The sequence below is a fragment of the Thermobia domestica genome, chromosome 16 (assembly GCF_964235325.1).
Source record: "Thermobia domestica chromosome 16, izTheDome1.hap1.1, whole genome shotgun sequence".
NCBI lineage: Eukaryota > Metazoa > Arthropoda > Insecta > Zygentoma > Lepismatidae > Thermobia > Thermobia domestica.
This window is the reverse complement of record NC_137469.1, coordinates 181,109,090-181,129,944: the sequence shown is the minus strand read 5'-3', so window position 1 is coordinate 181,129,944 and position 20,855 is coordinate 181,109,090. Positions and strand designations below refer to the sequence as shown.

The 20,855-nt window shown below is 38.1% G+C and overlaps 1 protein-coding gene across 2 annotated transcripts in view; it reads right to left on the bottom strand.

Moving 5' to 3' along the window:
- LOC145673528 (carcinine transporter-like) overlaps positions 1 to 20,855 on the bottom strand; it is a 146,609-nt gene that overhangs the window by 22,857 nt on the left and 102,897 nt on the right. For both annotated transcript variants that reach the window (XM_081743317.1, XM_081743318.1), the window contains exons 3-5: positions 13,900 to 14,004; positions 11,446 to 11,704; positions 3,402 to 3,573 (exon numbers count right to left, since the gene is read on the bottom strand). In XM_081743317.1, coding sequence (XP_081599443.1) covers positions 3,402 to 3,573; positions 11,446 to 11,704; positions 13,900 to 14,004 — 536 coding nt within the window. The remainder of the gene's footprint in view (positions 1 to 3,401; positions 3,574 to 11,445; positions 11,705 to 13,899; positions 14,005 to 20,855) is intronic.

Below are 20,855 nucleotides of genomic sequence, written 5' to 3'. Positions count from 1 at the left end.
CAGCTTCTGAGTATGGCAACTCAAAAGTTGAAAAAAAAAAACCAATACATAAAACATGCATTTAATTATAAAGGTAACCAAGAAAGTTCTATCGCTTCTTCACCCACCACCTTCCAACATCGATATGTCACCTAAGACGTACCTGGAAGATGAAAAATAGTTTCCATCAGCACCGACGACATTCTGCCAACGTTCTGGAAGGCCATAGATTCCATCACGGTAGAACTTGGTGGGCCGTCAAGCGAAGAAGGTATCAAGTGCATTTTGCACTTCTACTAGAAATTTGAACTGGCGTTCTCTAAGGTGATTGTCCAAGGAATGGAACAGGTTATAATCAGAGGTGCAATGTCCGGGGAGCATGACGGATGCAATAGTGTTTCTCATCCAAGGAGCAGAATGGTGTCATGGGTCATCCTAGCCACGTGGGGCTAAGCGTTGTTCTGTAACAGGAGGACCCCTTTGCGATTCAGAAGTGCTGACTTCAGAGTTTTGAGTTTTTCTTGAACATGGCTCAACTGCTGACAGTACAGTTGCATTGATGTTCTGACCACCTGGTAGCAGTTCCAGATGCACGATGCCACGAGCAGTCCACCAAACACACAGGAGGACCTTCTTTTAGTACAGTGCTGGTTTCGACTGTTTTGGTACCGGTTCATGGGATGCTAACCAATGATGACGACGCCGTGGAACTTCATATAGGACCCACTTCTCATTACAGGTCAACAACCTGTCCATAAATGGCTCCTTCCTCAGACAAGACACCACAGAAACACAGGTGTCTGCTCACGTTGCCTTCTGGCCAGGAGTTAAATCATGTGGGACCCATCGATCCAACTTGTAGTGCTTCCCAAGTTTTTGGAGATGCTGCCGAATGGTTTCTCTTCTCACACTGAATTGTGGCCACAGTTCTTCACATATCTGGGCACTGTTCGCCTCAATTGCTACCTGAAGATCTTCATTTTGTACACGTGTTGGTCTTCCGGCACATGGTGCGTCTTCGAGTGTTTCGTTACCGTCCTTAAACTTGTTAAATCAGCGCTGCATTGTTTTAGTAGTCACGACACCCTCGCCAAAGGCCCGGCATATCTTTCGCTCCGCTGCAGCGGCGTTTGACCCCAGTTTGTATTCGTATAGCATACACAAACTTATGATGCTCCGTGGAGGTCCCATGTTCACTCTGTCCCTACGCAAGTTCACGGTGTAACTGAACTGCCACAACCAAATAGTATGTTGGATATATCCATCCCAACAACTGACCTGTGTGAGGGCCACTGGAACACAGACCTCGACAAAAAGAGACAGAACTTTCTTGGTTACCTTAATAAGTTCGCAATTACTTTGACATTGAACGAAGCATTAAAAAAAATGCAGCACGAGCAGACAAAATGAAAAATGAAACGAAATCTTTGGGTTTTACGTCCCGCGGTTATGCCGGTTAGGCTAAAGGAAACAGTGATGATGAGTAATGAATGAAAGGGTGGAATGAAGAAAGTGGGAGGAAACGGGAGAACCCCGAGAAAACCCACGCACACGGTGCTTGTCCACCACAAAGTTCACTTGGCGGGGACTGGGATCGAACCCGTGACCCCAAGCACCAGAGGTGAACGCTCTACCACTGAGCCACCGCGGCCCCGAGCAGACAAAATGTGTGAAAGGAAACGTCATACCTTGAATGAACTAAAACACAGTCTGAAAGCCACGAAACATAACAGATCCTGAGAAATAACAAAAAATGCTTACCAGAGGGGAGGGGGTAAACCATTTGCTTACGTTTGCTTAACTAGGGAGTTGAAGGTCTACTAAAATGACTAAAAATGTGATTACGTAGTACTTGAACAACTCTTATCTAATGGAAGAAAGTAAATTAGTATATAACACTTCTTTTCATTTTAAGCATTTCAAAGATTCTCTTAATTTAGTAGCGTCCCGGATTTTTATTTTGAAGTATGGCAACCCTAGGTGGAGACAGACTTGAAAGCGCGATTTTTGACTAAGTTTCTTTAAGGTACATCATCTAGAATTTACAATGAGGGGTTAGTGAAGAGTCTGATTTCGTCCACGTCTAGAATACCAAAATATATTGGTATCCAATATGTGGATGTCTACCTACAGAGTTGGGAAAAGAAGATAAAGTAACAACTTTAAAAAGGAAAAAAAAATGTTGTGTATTATACTGACCCTCGAGGGCCTCCATTGTTATCCTCTTAGATTGAACTATAGTCCAAGAAAGACGGATAATAAAATTCAAGTGATTTGTATATTACACTTTGGTTGAGAATCTCAAACATTTAGAGATAATGTAAATAATTGATAACACAATTTAATAAGGTACAGATCACACAAATTCTGATTATCTTATATACGTGGGTCATTCAATACATGAATTCCCTAAGCTGAAAAAAAAAAAAAAAAAGAAGCTACATTTATAAAGTATACATACATGAGTAATTGAATCCTTCCTCACTTCTTCATATAATTCCGATTGAGATTCAGGCATTTGTCTCACCGTTGCACCAATTTGTCCAAACCCTTTGCAAAAAAATCAAGGCTCTGGTTACTTAGCACTCTCCTTCACGTCTTCATGACCAGTTGAAAGGAAACCAAGTCGCTTATGTTGAACCTGAACTCTTCTTCAGGGAAACGGAATTCGACTAAGAAACCTGGTCTCTTCTACTTGGCGATAACGTCCACCCCTCACTCAGCACGCAAATAAAACACAAAATTGAAGAATTAGGATGGGAACGGCTGCCCCTATCTCCATAGAGCCTCAATTTAGAGCCGAGTTGCTTCTATCTTTTTTTCTGTTGTTAAATTTTACATTGCAAGATGAACGTTTCGAAACAGATTAAGAAGTGAAATCTAATGTGAGGAGAGAGTTAAATAGCCAGAGCAATGATTTCTTTTTACAAAGGATTTGGACTAATTGGTGGAACGGTGAGACAAACGTTTGAATCTTAATGGGAATTATGTGGAGAGATGAGAAAAGACCCACCTACACCATAACTCTTACAAATGTATCTTAAAAAATAAATACTTTACAGCTCAAGGAAAGTTATATATTGAACGACACACGCAATTGTATTATTATAAATATCCCTGACACATTTCAATTATTTGAAAAAGGTAACATTTGTTTTCTTCTAATAAAACAAATAAAAAACTAAGGAAATCACAATTAATATTACCGTAAATATATAATGCTATACTAATAGATGCTCGAAACATAAGTGATAAGGCCGCAGTCAAAATGGAGATGAGTAGGGCGGTTTCCAGTACATTCTAATAAATGTTGTCCCTATTTATACACAGTTGTAAAACACTACTGTAAACCAATTTCAACATTATCGGAGGAGGTGTTAGATATTACTATCCCTACTTTTGCTATCATCAGATATACTTACAGTGGTGCCAGTATGCCAACAAACATGGGTAAAGAAAGGACAATCGTAAGTATTTTCCAGTCCCAGATGCCATAGGCTATCCACGGCAAAATAACAAGACCCAAAGTGAGAAACAAGGCCACTGGAAGATTAGCTCCCAAAGAGCGGCGCTCAGAACATATATATTCTATCACTGAAACAGAAACAAATAACACTAAGTAATTGTGTTCAAAATAGAAGGTACAGCATGACAAAATTCAACCATTTTATATACACTGGACCCACAAGTTTGAGACAAATCAGTTCGTGAACAAAATTGATTTACAAATAAGTTTCATGAACAATTTTTCCCTCGGTTTACAAACAATATTTGGGAATAATAACGTACGCACACACGCATCTACTCTCAATTACACGCGTCCAGTAGTGCTGTTGTGCGTTTGGAGTAAAATTTTATCTGTCAGAGTGCTGTGATCAGAAAATACTTTTTTACCTTTTCGTTCTTGCGCTTATTGTGATATTTAGCTCTCATACAGTGTTTGCTGTAATGTTACTTTCTCTTTTAAAAGCATATTATTTTTATTCTGTATTACAGAAATACTTTAAAGTCTTTTTTAAAAATAGGGCGAGTTCGCCAATAGTCAACCGCTGAAAAAATCTTATTTCTAAACACCTATAAAACGAGATGATTTCATATTTGACAAAAGTGAATTACTTGCTTTGTTTGGGTTATTTTGTACCATATACCGTGTGTTAACTGCTCACTTTTAACATTTTGCGGTGAAATAAAAATACGTTTTACGAAAACTCATCAAAATTCTCACTTGACCATCGTCGCTCAGTAGTCGACCGCATTCATGCTATTAGTCGACCGCGCGCAATTTCTATCGTTTCTGTCGCATAGAAGTAATTGATTGCCTCAGATGATATTTGGAAATTATATTATTCGTTAGATTTGAACTTGACAAAACGAATATAGATTTTATTTAATTTTCTTTAAGGTTTTCTCTTTAGTGATTATAAATGAAAGAATCAAGCTATTAGCATTTGATACATAGCTACTTTATTTGGAATAATGGATTTGAATATTAAATGCTTTTTCCACGTGAAACAAGATTTCTCTCCTGCGTTATATGTACAAGTTATCTTGTCACTTGTATTACGACTTAACAAATTCTAAACAAAGTACGAGTCACTACTAATTTAGAAAATCCTAAGTGTTCACGTTTTCCCAGTGTGAAATAGATCTCTCTCCTGTGATACTTGAAGACATCGAGTTATTTTCTTATATATTCTCCTGTCCATATTTGTTCATTGTTTTAAGTTCATACGGTTTATCTCCCGTGTTAGCTTTCTTTTTTTTTTTTTCTGAGGTACTTGAGCACATTGAGTTATCTTCTCATATATGATAAGGTTTATCTCCTGTGTTAGCTTTCTTTTCTGAGTTATTTGAGCACATTGAGTTATCTTTTCATGTAATAACATTAAGTTTCTGATTGTTTGTTCAAGTAATTTATATGGTACAATCCGCACACAGGAACAGCTTAGCTGCAAGATCTTCCCATGCATAGCCAGATAGATCGGTACATCGAAGATGGAACTATTTATCATACTGATCGCAACCCACTGGTTTATCCGCACTTTCCAAAGCAAAATCGTTAATTACCACTTCACATCCTGCGCAGTAGTCAATTACATCTTCTTCATTGTGATGTTCTTCTACAACAGCAGTAGCCGTCTTCTTCGATCTTCTCTTTGGATTTTCCAGCTTGTTGCTATTTTTTGCTGTTCTTTAATCTCTTTAGCGTTTCTTTTTCTCTTCTAGTTTCTTCTGTTTCTCTTGTTTTGCTGTCGGTACTCGGCGATATTCTTCTGAGCTAATTGCAAATGGTATCTTCTCTACTTTCCTCTTAGGCTTTTTGACTGGATTCTTGGGCCAGAACAGATGTTTTTTTTAAAGTTGGCGTTATATATATTGGTCTGATAGTTTTAGGAGTTGTTGCGATATTCTTCTGACTTGATTCATTTGGTCCAGCAACAGCATCGCTTTCAATGCCCTTTGTTTCTTGCTGTGCTTCTGGTATAGAAATCAGAGCTTCAGTAGGAGGTTCTTTGAGAGAATAAGTATCTTGCTGAATATCCTTCATAGGTTCAGTTTCATTTATTGGAATTGATGCGTTACTTTTCTTCTTATGTGATGGCACAAATTCTGGAATAGAAGCTTCCTTTCTTAGAATAATTAAAAGCCTCTCTGACTCTATTGTTGGAGCAGACATAACTGATTCTTGGTTTGGCACAATAATGATTTCTTCTTTCTCCTGGGCTGCAATGGCGTCGGATTCCTCAGGTTTCGTTGGTAGAATAGGTGCTACATTCACTTTGTTTTCAGTTCTTACGCTTTGATTGGCTTTAGAAGCCAATAACTGGAGAAGATCATTTAGTAAATCTTGACTAACAGTAAGAGTAGCTTGAGACAAGTATTCATTGTTTCATCAACTACAGGGATTTCACCAACTACAACTTCGTCATCTACTGGTAAGCTGGCACTTTTATCATCAGTTTGTAGTGCTTCGTCCATCGGCTACGGTATCATGATTTTGAAAGGTTTTGGTACATCATTGTATATGCTACAATCGGACGCTATCATGAAATCAGCTGAAGAATATCCTGTGCAGTTACTGGAGAAAGGAACATCTTGTAAGACATTAGATGAGTTTAGACTCTGGAAATACATTCATAGTAAAAATGTTTATTTTGACTTGCCCGCGACAAGTACATGTGCTAAGAGATATTCTTCGAGCTTTCTTTCATATATATTTGCAAATTCACTCTACAGAGGATAGACATGAAAACCTTGTCCCTGAAAAATATGGTCTTTGAAGTTATTGATGGTGTTCTTACGCCATCCAAACAGGGGCGTCATTTAGGGAGGGCAGGAGGGGGCAATTGCCCCCCCCCAAGAGTTTGCGAAATGCATATACTTTAGTCGATGCCTACTTATATACTAGTACAAAACGTGAAATTCTTATATGTCGGTGGTGCCCTTGCCCCCCCCCCCCGAGCAAAGTCTTAAATGACGCTCCTGCATCCAAATACATGGTTCCATTTCCAAACGACTTTGCTGGTGCATGTACGTGTTTAAAATGCACCACATTTGGGTGTCTGGGTGTGAAATCTAAAATTTCGTGTTCTATGTACTGCAAATGTCGAAGTGTACCAAAAAAAGAAAACAAAGACTACAGAATTCCCTATCATGAGTGAATAATAGAAATGTATCTTCTTTTTGAAAAATATTATTGCTAAAAAGATTACTGTGATTAACACTTACTTATATTCTAATTGGCAAGTAGCACTTGGGCATGCAAGTCATGGAAGGGAGTAAATTCTATTTTTATGCTATGCTTATTGAATTTATCGACATGGAAAACACTCTTTGGATATCAATATTGTTACTATAGGTTCCTCATACTCGAAATGCTAGCTGTGTCATTCTGCATGCCATTTTCCAAAATGGCGGTGATTTTAGATTCTAAGGACCATCAACACTAATAATCTTAGTTCACAGAACAAGGATACATAGAAGTCTGGTAGATTTACTTCCTTTTTTAAGTCTCTATGACGTTCCATTTGAATACTTTGGCCCATATCAGTTTTATCAGGTAGTCATTTTGAAAGACGTCATTCCTGAAAAAGTGGGGAGGGGGGGGTGACGAGTGTCCGCCCGAGATATTTATGCTTTTTATACATCCAATTTACCAATCCAACAATAATTTTCTCCCTGCAATGACTTGCATACAGAAGTGTTACTAGCTCCAGGACTAAAAGGAAATTTGCTCACATCAAAGCAAGAAAAGTTTCTTTCAACTAAGGTATTAAACTTGTGAATTTCTATTGTGTTTTAGTACATTAGAAGGCTTAGCTAATCACTTAGTTTTGCCGTAATATCTGATTCACTATATTATCTTCATGCTCCATACTCTATTAGAAAAACCTTTTGATATAAAATAACCTTAAAAATTAAAATTCTTTGTCGTGACTAAGGCATATTTTTTATTTTATTTTCTGTATACGCTGCTATATATCAGATATACTGCGAAATAGAGCATACTGAATATTGTGTCATGTATGAAGTCGTTTAAATATTACGTAAGCATTCGAGAGAGGTAGTTCTATTTTTTGTTTACTTTTCCATTTCATACATGTTTTAAAATGGACCATCTTACTTTTTCGTGACACTTGAACGTCTTATGTCAAAATAAGGTTTGCGGATTAAAGAGGCGGCATGTGAAAGTACCGCCCAGGGCGGCTAAACTGCTAGAGCCGGCCCTGAGTGTTATATAGTGTTTACATCTATTGTTATGCTGTTTGTTATCTATTTTCTCTCCCAATTATATTACTATTGCTATACAATTAGATTATTAGTTAGTTAAGCCTATTTTTATTAAATAAAAGGGAATGAAGGATGCGGAATAATATATATATAGTTATAATATATATATATATAATATATATAATATATAATATATATATATATATATAGTTATTTTGTTACAAGTCGAATGTAAATTTTATGTACATGTCTAGTTATGTAATCCCAGACATAACTACACTGAGTGCTCACTGAGTTCTGACCATCCTTCCATGGCCAGCAGCCAAGCTGATTACATGACCATGCTGATTGGCAGTATTGCAGAGAAAGAACATACTCGAGGCTACATATTGGCAGACAACACGCTGTTATCCGAATTTCAATAGGGCATGATTGTTGGTACCCGAGCAATAGAGGCGTCAATAACCCAGACATTAATACTTGTCGGATGCGCCCATTCCTGCGTACTGAAGGTGTACAAGGAGTGGGAAGAAAATAGGGTAACGGTCTCCAAGAGACGGAACTGCAAGGGGGTACGGAAGTTCGAAACGTGGGGTGAGTGTAGTGTCAAACAGCTCGTGACAGCCAAACGAACCATCAGTGTCCGGGAATTACGTGATCGATACAATGGTGGATGCACACCCACATCTCATGCAACTATACAGCGTATACTAGCACGCATGAAGTTCCACCGCAGACGACCCACTCCTTACGACTCGTAACCGCCGACCTTGTCGCGCTTGGGCACAGAAACACACTAACTGGACCGTAAATGATTGGAAAAGGGTGTGTCACGCCGATAAATCACGGTTTGTGCTAGTCCTCTCGGACAGGCGTGTGCAGACTGACATCAACAGCACCAAGCTATGGGCCCCTCGTGCATGGTGGGTACTGTACAAGCAGGTGGGGAGGTTGTATGGTTCGGAGATGCTTGTCTTGGTAGAGACTGGGAACTTTGGTGTACATGGACCACAGCGAGACATCCGTTGTGGACCTGCATATGTTAAAGGATCGTGTACTCCCTACAATGCACGGTGCCACCAAGACAGGACTGCACTTGGTTGGTTTAAGAAACATTTCACGGAGCTGTATCATATGAATTGGCCCTCTAACTCACCGGATTTTAATCCTATCGAACACTTATGGGATGTTGCGGAATGAGTTCTTCGCAATGAACCAACATCTGTGGGCTCATTGTAGGATGCCATCACGAATATATGGTATCAGATCCCTGTAGAAACATATCAGCAACTAGGCCACGCCGTGTCCAGGCCGTGCTCTGAGCAAAAAATGGAGCAACAAAGTATTAGGTAGGTGATCGCAATTCAGTAAGCACTTAATGTACTACAGAATGTAATAAAACAATGAAAAGGACTTAAGTGCAATTTAATATAGAAAGGTCCACACTTAAACGATAACTAATGATGATCTAACTTGTGAAAGAAAAAGGAAAGTATATCTTTCATTCTCAGAACTAGTTATTTGTGTTCGCACGAGGGCAAACGAATGTACTTTTTTTCGTCAATATCTACCCAGGACATTCTTTGCAGCATTCTGTGTCTTGTGTTCCCACCAAGGGTCCTAATTAATTCCGTTGCATAGCATGTTGTTTTGAAAATGCCTCTCTCAAACCCGGACCTGATACTGTTAACTACACAAGTCTTCAACCAAACAGTTGTTTGCATAAGTTTAACTGATTTTTACGCTTCTGGGTGCACCGAAGTCGACAATGACCCCCGTTTCTTCCTGGGACGTCAAGTTTCGAAATATAACGTGGTCAAACAGGTAGCTGGAAATAGCTAAATTGCAAATACATCACACGAAAATAAAAATGAAAATGGAAGATTAAATGTATTTGTGCTCCCCGAAATATGAAAATACATGTATATTGGTCCGGATGGGGATCACTGACACATATCATAATGTGTCATGAATGAGAGTAGAGATTACACAGAAAAACCAAAAACAATAAACCTGTTCATAAAACGAATTTAGTAAGATTACATGTTAGATTTGTAAAACGTTGGTAAGTAGTTCTGGATACACTGTTTGTTGCTCAAATACTACAAGTACGCGCGTTTTGTTGGCCCCTGATATTCGAAAACTCATATTTAATAAAGACGTCTTCAGTTCAATGACTCCAACTCAAAAAAGGCTTGGATTACCTTTGCTATGGTCGTCAAAACGTTTTTGGGAAACCGAAAGGACCCATAGTACAAGGAAATGGTGGAAAAAATGTTGCACGCGTTCCGAAAGCTTGGTTGCTCCATGAGCTTAACAGTCAATTTTCTCAACTCCCACTTGAGTACCTTCCTGACAATATGGGAGCAGTGAGTGAAGAGCAGGGGGAGCGTTTCCACCAAGATATCAAAGAAAGGGAACGACGGTATCAGGGAACTGGAGCGTTACGATGATGGCAGACTACTGCTGGATGTTGTTTAGGGATCTTCTGGCAGCCACCTATAAAAGGACAAGCTCCAAACGAAGTTTGACCTTTAAAAAAAGACGATTTTACAAGCAATCTGATTGAGGGTGGTATTACCTTTTTGTCTTCACGTGTGTTCTCGTGTGTCTGCACATTATTTTGTGTTACGCTGTTAATGGTGTTTCTGTAAATCGCATATAGTGTTCATATTTTTGTTTAACAATGACCACCCGTTTGTTCGAAACCCAGAAGTCCCAGGACAAAACATTGTCATTCCTGGATTCAGCGCACCCCAACACATACGAATCAATTAACTAAACTGAGATAGCTAAGCACTGTTTTATTTTTGCAGACCTGTGCTATCAATGAAAGTTTATTGTTCCCGAAAAATTCACGCCTACCTGGGCCTTATTGTGGTCAACCTACCTTACTTTAAAATACTTGCAACCAGGTTGAGCACGATCGGAAGAAGCATTTGTGGCACCGGGGAGAAAATTTCCCTCCGTGTCATCCCTGAAATGATCACTGGATTCATGTGTCATGTAGCCTCAATTCTGAAAGAACGTTAACTTCGAAACCAAACAACCAGCAGCCACATAAACGTTAATAATTACTCAGAGTGTAAAAAGTAAGAAGAAAAGTAAGGAGAAAACATGAGTAGATTAAAACTGGGAAGCGTACACAATCTGCACAAAACGTTTTATCTGAATAGAACAAATTGAAACCAAAATTGTACAGAATATTTATATATATATTGCTTTGTTGTGGAAGTTCTTCGCTAACTTTTGAGGAATAAAAGAGGTTCAAGGTTTTCCAACACAAAGTTTTGGCAAAAAAAAAAAAAATAATAATAATAAATAAAATAAAATAAAATAAAAAAATAAATAGAAATAAATTAAGTTTAAATAAAAAATAAATGGATAAGCTAAGAAAATAGCTGAGTGCACAAAGCTATACAATGATGAGCTTCACAATAGCTAATGGTCACTGCATTCATACGGATGATCTAATAGACCCAAGACGAGCGAACACATCTCACATTGGTAGTACGTGCGAGGTTTACAGTCGTATACTTCTATATGGAAGGACAAGGGAAAAAGCCTATTTGATTGACTAAGAAGAAGGGTGTGAAAATCGTAAGGAAGTGAATAAGAAAATCTCACATACGATAGTATCTAATACTGAGCTTGTATTTCTGCGGCAATGAATCTTATCGTGCCCTAAACCAGAGATACGAAAAAAGAGAAACTCATGCAAATGGCAATACTTACTAATAATGTACATCATCATGAAACAGTTGTCGAAAGTAATTCCTGTGACGAATCGAAGAGCAACGAAAGTTGCGAAGTTTTGAGCAAACGCCGTTGCAATCCCTGAGGCACAAGCTATTACGTTGGCCGCCACCAGCGCCGGGATGCGTCCGAACTTATCTCCCAGGATTCCGAACATAATGCTTCCAACAACAGCACCAACGAAGAACATTGACTGGCCAAAGCTTGGACGCCATGCATCATCACATACCCAGTTCAGCTTTAAAACAGAGAAACAAATATAATCAGATCAATGTTATACATAGGGCACACACAATACACCAATTCAACATACAAACACTGTATCATGTGTCATGGGGCACGTATGTCTAGCTTCCCAAATATGTCATCGATGAAGCTCCTATTTTGAAAACTCCAATGCTGAAAATTTTAAGTAAACTATAGGACATGTGACACATAAAACAATATCGGTATTTATGTTTAAAATAAAGTTTAAAGATAGTTAGACTATTGAAAAGCAAGCGAGTTTTGTTTACGAATGTGAAACTATGGTACACTTCCAAATTATGCGAATTTAATATCCATACTTGAAGTAATAATTATATCTATAAATACTGGTTGCAACAGATTAATAAGATGAAAGATAAAACGTGGTCCCCGGACGCTGAATCTATATCAGAAAGCCATAACTCAGTATCTTTTACGGTTTTCCTTCTATGGAGACTCATATTGAAACTGGAAATGCTACATTTCTACCACCTCCAGTTTGAATAGAAGGTTAACCCAGGAGATGGAATTTATTGTTGGGACGGTGTACAATTGCACAAAACCGCTTCTCCATATCTCTTACCGTGTACGCTCTATGGAAATCAATATTGAAATTGGTAGTGCCAGTAAATTTCAACTACGTACTATTGGTTGTCATATAGTGTTACAGGTAGTGATGATCTTCTCTTGATACGCTTTGTTGCAAAAAAAAAAAAAAAAAGCACTTGTCACGATCTGTTACTGTCTTTATTGTATGGTGACAAAATTTAAAAGCGGAAAATGTTAATTGCTATCATTTCCAGTTTCAATAAACTGTTAGCGGAGGAGATTGTACATATTCTTGCAACACTGAATCAACTGCAAAAAACAGTAAATCGGTGTCTTGTACCGTTTTTGCTCTATGAAAATAAGGATTGAAACCAGAAGTACTTGTAAATTTCAACCATTTCCAGTTTTGGTAGAGTACTACAGGTGGTGATGCTATGTTCACTTGAGACGCTGATTCGTTTTGGTTCTATGGTGAACAGAAGTGGTTAATTTGAACCACTTCCGGTTTGAATAGAGGGTTAGCGGATGTGATAGAACATATTCTTGGAACGCTCAAATCGATTCCAATAAACCTCTTTTCCACATATTTTACCGCTTTTGCTCTGATACCTGTCAACAGACAGACGGATGGACAAAAGGCATTCTATAACACTTCCGATACTTTTGCATAGCATAGTCCAAAACGAGATTTGTTTTCAAAAAAGAAAACATTTTCGACACAAGTTGATTTACTTATAGAACATAATTTTTTTCTTCCATAGTCGTTCTGAAAGCGTTAACAAGTGCTTTATATTCTGTATGTGGATATAATTTCATTAGACATCCGTGAGATTCTGACAAAATGTACTCCTACATTTGATTAATTGGAGTTCAGTGTCCCTTCTCAGTACGAGTATAGGTCTTTCAGCTGGGACCCGTACAACTACTCGAGTTTGTATCCTACGCAAGTACTCTCAGCGAGAACCAAATCTAGGGCTAGCACCCTCACTAGGCATGAAAGGACACAATATGAGAGTCTTTTTTGGAGTCATGATGATCGAATTTCATTTACCTCTAACGAGAGGAATGTTGCAAGATATCAGATTGTCTAAAAGGTATTGAACTTTCGGGCGTCAGCATTGAGAACACATTGATTGTAGTTTTAAAATGGTACTGTCAAACTACATAAGTACAGTTTTGTTCGATGACCTGTCATTTTCCCGGTAAGACCTACTATTCACATCCCTCTCACTATCACCGTCCCCTTTAGTCTTGGTGCATAATTTTGTGACGTTAAACTAAAAAGAAAAAATACATTTTCTTCCAATATTTGTGGCTTTAGTCGGAATTGAAAGAATCGATTCAAAGAAAAAAATAACTGGAAGCCTCAAAGCTGGATATGGTGCTTCGTGACAAGAGCGCAAAGCACGTTTAGCCGCCACTGAGGATGTCATTTTTCTCTTGTAAAACTCTGGAGTTGCATTCTAGTTGAATGTCTCAATCATTTATGCGTATCATATACCTACGAAATATCTAGAATGTTCACTCCGTTTTCACTAACGCTTATTAACAGTTCAAACTCATAAAACATAAAGAAACGTGTAACGCTATTTGGCCTTTGCTTGTTTTACCTGCTCTCATCCATTTGAAGATACTCACTTCTGAGACAATGGTTGCGTAATCACTCGTGAGATCATATTCCCATCCCCAGCGGCAGGGCGTAATAGGCCAGGAAGAATTTGGTGACAATCCCTGCTCCAATACCTAGAAACAAAAAAGAGATGACGTTGTTAAATTTTACTTTCATGCCTATACTTACAACAAATGCTACCACTTTGTGAAATGGTTCAGGAAACGGAAAATTGGATTTGGCAGCCCTGTATTAGAGCAGCTTAGTCGATAAGGGGTTACCTACTAACATGTAAGCAGATGACCTCCGTCATTCAAATGTTGCTCAGAGCTTCACCCAGCATCTATCAACTGACTACCTAAGAGCGGACAAGAGCATATATCAACGGACAAAAGCAGCTGGGGCGTGGTGTTACCATAGCATCTCCTCTAGGACCTCAAGTCGTGGATGTGCGAATTTTATATTAAATCAGTCGTGGTTGACATTGGTCTGTTCGAATGGCAAGGGGAGGGGGATCCTTCATATGTTCTGACTCCAGGATAACATTAGAAGGTTCTCTAAAAGCTTTTTTCGCCTGATGTTTCTTTGTTGCAAATTTATGCTACTTAGTAATACTGGGCCTTATGCAGAGTCGTTCTGACACTTGATTAGTACCATACTAAAGAATTCGATTAACATATGCTTCCTGCAGTAGTCAGGCATCATTTATTATTACACTAATCATACATCAAAACGACTCTGCATAAGGCGGACTGCTACTTAGATCTACTTTTAAGAGCTTCAAAAAATAAACTATATATTTTATTTATATATAAAATAAAAAACTTCCTTTCGCCCCCTGATCCGCCTCCCCCCCCCTCTCTCTCTCTCTCTCTCTCTCTCTCTATATATATATATATATATATATATATATATATATATATATATATATACAGTGAAACCTGTCTTTAGCGGAATCGAGCGGGACTTGCAAAAATTTCCGTTAAAGTCAGGTTTCCGCTTAGTGGAGGTAGACCTTTCCTTTCTTTTTTTAATACATGCTTATAAATGGGCATACTGAGAAAATGTATTGCTGTATATACATTGTTTGATTACAGTACTCTTTCTTCTACCAATAAATACACAAAAAAATTAAAATGAATACAAACTATGCTATGCACACGTTTTCTTTATATTTCTAATAGCCAAGCAGGGTTTTCTGTGTACATTGCTGCTTGGCTGCTTGACTTTCCGCATACACTTTAGCCTGAGAAATTATACTAAGTGAATCAGAATCATTTTTCCGTAAGGCAAATTTTTGCAGTTCCTTTAAACTTCTGAGAGCATTTTGATATGTATTTATTCTACACTCTTCTTGGAACTCGGTATCGTATTCCTCTTCTTCCTCTATCTCGTTTTCTTCTTTCCGACATTCCTTATGATTCTTGATTAAGTTGCGGGGATTAAGGACAATTTGTGGGGGAGAATATGAGTAGTGGTTGGGAAAGGTCAACACTGTCCAGAAGTATTTTACAAAAGAACAAACGTTTTATCGCAAACAGTGTAATGTATATGTCTCACAGAATGTCGAAACATCTAAACGCTGTAGTCCGGAACTCAGAATTTTCCGTTAAATATTTATTTTTCTTTCCGTTGTCCGCGTAACACAGTTTCCGCTTAATGAAGGGGCTTTTACACGTTTTTTCTCCAAAATTCATGGGACCGTGAAATATTTCCGTTTAAGACAGTTTTCCGTTTAATAAAGGGTCCGTTAAAGACAGGTTTTACTGTATATATATATATATATATATATATATATATATATATATATATATATATATGGAGAGAGAGAGATAATGAGATAATAGTAGTAAAATATTTTCTATCTTTATGCCTTTTTTTATTACTGTCTGATATTGAGCGCTTTTATTATTTTCAGGCTTTTAGTGCCTTTTTTCTAAGTCAGCTCATATTTATTATTCTTACCATTCCTTTGGGGATCTTATGGTACAATTTGTACCATACGCGTTTTTCATGGTACATTGCGGTAGTTCTCTTCTATTTGAGCTTTTTCGTCCGGGTTTTTTGTTTTTCTACTCCAGAGACATTGTAGAAGGCATTACTTATGGTTTCAGACCGTCCTGCGTCCAGACATAGGAGGTGATGACGTCATAATTTTGAAATATAAATTTTCCCTTATGAAGCCTATGTTCATTATTTTTTGGCGGGCTTATTTTTTCACGTAGAAGATTGAAATTTTGCACAAACATTTAGTCCACCGAGTAGTATTTACCAGATTTTTTGTTCCGATGTCAGTGTTAAAACAGGGGGGGAAAGAGAGGGGCAAAGGGTTAAATAAAGGGATATTTTTACCCCCAAAATCCCGTTTTGCAGGATTTTCCCGCCTCACATACATGATGGGGACACGTGAGTCATATCGTCTGAAAGGCAGTTCCATTCTGAAGAGAATGACGGTCGAATCATTATCCTAGGGTAATTAGGGACGTCTCAGGGATTTTTTGAAAAATATACTTCTATATAGGGAAAAATCGTACATGGTCGGTATATTTTGTTTTGGCGGGCTTACTTTTGCAACTAGAAGATTGAAATTGTGCACAAACATTCAGCCCACCTTGTAGTATTTACCAGATTTTTTCAGATCTCTGCATTAAAACAGGGGGGTCCAGAGGGGGGAAAATTGAAAAAGGGATTTTTAGACCCAAAAATCCCGTTTTTCACGATTTTCTCGCCTCACATACATGATGGAGACACGTGAGTCATACCGTCTGAAAGGCAGTTCCATTCTGAAGAGAATGACGGTCGAACTATTATTCTAGGGTAGTTAGGGACGTCTCAGTGATTTTTTTCAAAATATACTTCTGTATAGGGTAACATGGGGTATTTTCTGATTTTTTTTTTCTAGCGGGCTTATTTTTGCACTTAGAAGATTGAAATTGTGCACAAACACTCAGTCCACCGAGTAGTATTTAACAGATTTTTTTCAGATTTCTGCGTTAAAACAGGGGGGTCCAGAGGGGCTAAAAGTTTAAAAAAAGGGAAATTTAGACCAAAAATCCCTTTTTTCGGGAATTTCCCGCCTTAGATACATGATGGAGACATCTGAATGGTACCGCCTGAAAGGCAGTTCTATTCAGAAGAGAATATGGGCGGCACATGACCCTAGGGTAATTAGGGATGTCTCAGGAAATTTTTTTCCTGAGATCATAGTGTTTTGTGGTAATTTGGGGCATTGTGGGAATTTTTGATAAAATTTCTCCCGCCCTTACTATTCAAGATAGAAACTTGAAATTTGGCACACACATTCAGTATACCAACTACTATTTATCAGTTTTTTTTTTAGCTGGCTACGTTCACACAGGGGGGGTCCAGGGGGGGCAAAGTTCGAGAAAAAAAATTCCCTCCGAAATTTTCAATTTGACATTTTTTTCCGCTTCTGGTATATGAGCATGCAAGTGGTACCATTTGAAAGCCAGCTCTATTCTGAAGAGAATGAGGTATGAACCATGATCCTAGGATAAATAGTGACGATGCAGTAGCTGCTTGACTGAAAGTCTAAAAAATAGCCCAAAAAGCCGGGATCCCATTGCTTTGCTTTGCTTTGCTTTTTAGTGCACTCTTGAAATCGGTTAATTTTCTTTTAACATATTTACTACGAAGGTCCTCACGTGGAGGACGAGCGGGTTTTTCTACATGTGACGACCGTCCTCATCGAGAGGACATAAGTTTTCTGTTAAATTTTGTTGTTTTGAATAACAGCTTACGGGCAACCGTTATGAGGGCACGACAGCATTGGATATGGCAGTTATAAAACATAGGTGGTTCTACGGTCTATCTCTCAAAGCTACTAGACCTGTAATACTTGTTCATGCTCTTGTGATTCTAATCTAAATATACGAGCATATGTTTCTCAAACTTACAAGAGTAAAATAGTAGCTACAAGTCTGTTGACTAGTGTTATAAGAGCATATGACTTTCTTTATCAGTGATTTTGTTTCACAAAACACTAGTGTAATGCAATATGCTTGTAATTAACTAGTAAATATCCACAAGAGAATTGAGACTTGTAGCGCGTTTGTGTAACTTCACAAGCATTAATAGCTCTGTTTTCTTTTGTTTAAATAATTAACAAAAACCATCTGAAACCGAATACAAACTGTAGTAAAGTCACTGTACAGAAAAATAAATGGTCCAATGGTTTATTTAATATTGTTAGCGAAACAACATAATTCAGTTGATTCTAAGCAAAAATTGGAATACCTCATTATCTCGCCTGTGATGTATTGTTTTCAAGCAGAGATGAAAGAAACTACTACCTCACGTTCCCATGATGCTCTACAGTTAGGGTGACCAACCGTCCCGTAAAAACGGGATTGTCCCGTTTTTTCACTACCATTCCCGGTGTCCCGCAAACTTCTCCCGGGACGCAAAAATGTCCCGTATTTACGTACATTGGGTACAAAAAACCTTTCGAATCGCTAAAACTTCCTAATTTATATTATTATTTTCTAAGCTGTCTGATTATATTGGAATATGTCTAATTACTGAGCAACGTCATTACGACGTTTGCAATATTGGATGTGGTGGCTGCACTGTTTTCCCTCCTAGGCCTCCCCACTCCGCAGACGACAGTGCAAAGGGCTGAAAGTCTTATGGAGAACAAATGTAACCTGTTTTTACTCTCTGTTTCGGGCGGTGGAAGATTGTGGCGCTGTCATCGGTAGAGTACAGTGTTTCCGTGATTTGACTAACACGGGATGTACGGTACTTGAACCTGAACCTACAAAGTGGGGGTGATGTATATATTTCCTGAAAGCTTGGGTCAAGGTAAGATCAAAACCAGTTACCAAAATTGGGGAGGTCTCAAGCATCTCGCTTGAGGGCAGCACGTTACTCATTTTTATTAACACCTTTAAGCTTGTCTTAAAGTCCTTTGCAACCCCGAAAAATCTGAAACGGTGAGACAGATATGAAAACAGAAAAACATGTCTTTCATCATTACGAAAGTATAACGTATCAAAGTAAAATAAATTGTCCCAGGGTCCCCCGCAGGGTCCCAGCGGGGGTCCAACTCAAAATTTTTAAATGGAAAGGGGGATCAACTTTCACATAGTATGAAAGTTGGTGTTAAATAAAAGAAGATAAATCAAGTCACGACTCTCTACGACAAGCCTGGAGATAGCGGTGGGTCAAAATATCAACACAATCTTTATTGCTAAGTCTATGGCCACTCGTATGAATCTGAAACGGTGGAATAGGTGTAGAAACAAAAACACGGATATGTTATTATTTCAAAAGTATAATGATTCAAAGTTTAAAAAAAAAAATGTTCCAGGGTCCCTCGCAGAGTCCCAGACGGGGTTAAACTCAAAATGTTGAAATAGGAAGGGGTTCAAACTGAGTATGGTATGAAAGCTTATGTTAAGTGAAAGAAGAGGAAACAAGTCTCGACTCTTGATGAAAAAGTCTATTGCCACTCCTATTAATCTGAAGCGGTGAGACTCCTGCCATTTTGCAATGCTTATCGACTTTCGAGACTTGTCCAATGTCCAATTCTGTATCGTTTAACACAAGCTTTCATGATGTGCTTATTTACCCCCTTTGGCAATTGAAACTTTTGTGATGGACCCCGTCTGGAATCCTGCAGTTGAAACTGGGATATTTCTTTTCTTCCTCTGATACATTATAGTTTTTGTTTTGTTTTGTTTTGTTTTTACACCTGTCTCACCGTTTGAGATTAATAGGAGTGGCAATAGACTTTTTCATCAAGAGTCGAGACTTGTTTCCTCTTCTTTCACTTAACATAAGCTTTCATACCATACTCAGTTTGAACCCCTTCCTATTTCAACATTTTGAGTTTAACCCCGTCTGGGACTCTGCAAGGGACCCTGGAACATTTTTTTTTTAAACTTTGAATCATTATACTTTTGAAATAATGACATATCCGTATTTTTGTTTCTACACCTATTCCATCGTTTCAGATTCATACGAGTGGCCATATTTTGACCCACCGTTATTTTGCACAGGCTTCTCGTAGAGAGTCGTGACTTGATTTATCTTCTTTTATTTAACACCAACTTTCATGCGGTATGCAAGTTGACCCTCCTTTCCATTTAAAAATTTTGAGTTGGACCCCATCTGGGACCCTGAGGGGGACCCTGGGACAATTTATTTTACTTTGATACGTTATACTTTTGAAATGATGAAAGACATGTTTCTCTGTTTTCATATTTGTCCCACCGTTTCAGATTTTTCGGGGTTGCAACGGTCTTTAAAACATGCTTAAAGGTGTTAATAAAAATGAGTAACGTGTTGCCTTCAAGCGGAATGCTTGAGATCTCCCCAATTTTAGTAACTGGTTTTGGTCTTACCTTTACCCAAGCTTTCAGGAAATATATACATCACCCCCACTTTGTGGGTTCAGGTTCAAGTACATTCCGTGTAAGATGTAACATACTTCCATTTACGAAAGGTGACCAGAAGTATAGAACTATAAAAGTGAAAGTAATAAGAAAACTAGTTGTAAATGAAATAATATTTAAAAGTAAGAAATGCAAATAAAAGGAGTTGGAATCCGATGCTGAGAGTAATTATAAATCCTGTCGGTGACAGATTTGAGCGCTCATATATTTTTAGTAATGTTTTCAAAAATTTCATTTTTTGCTAGCTGCTGATAGTTACTTATTATCTAATTAATTCCACAACCTTTTCAATAGGTTTTAAAACGAAAAAGTGTAAATTTGCCCTTTTTGTGAGCGATACAAAGAGAGAGAGAGAGAGAGAGAGAACGGAGAGGCTAAAAAAAATATTTAGGGGAGCAACCTATCCAGAAATAAAAAATGTCCCGTTTTTTCTAGTTGACGATTTGGTCACCCTATCTACAGTCAGTCTCCTTGTGATTGTACCATTCGTTGTGTTGGTAGACGTGAAAATCTGATTTCTTATTCGTGAAAATTTTTACATGTAAGTGTTTCACAACGTGTATTTT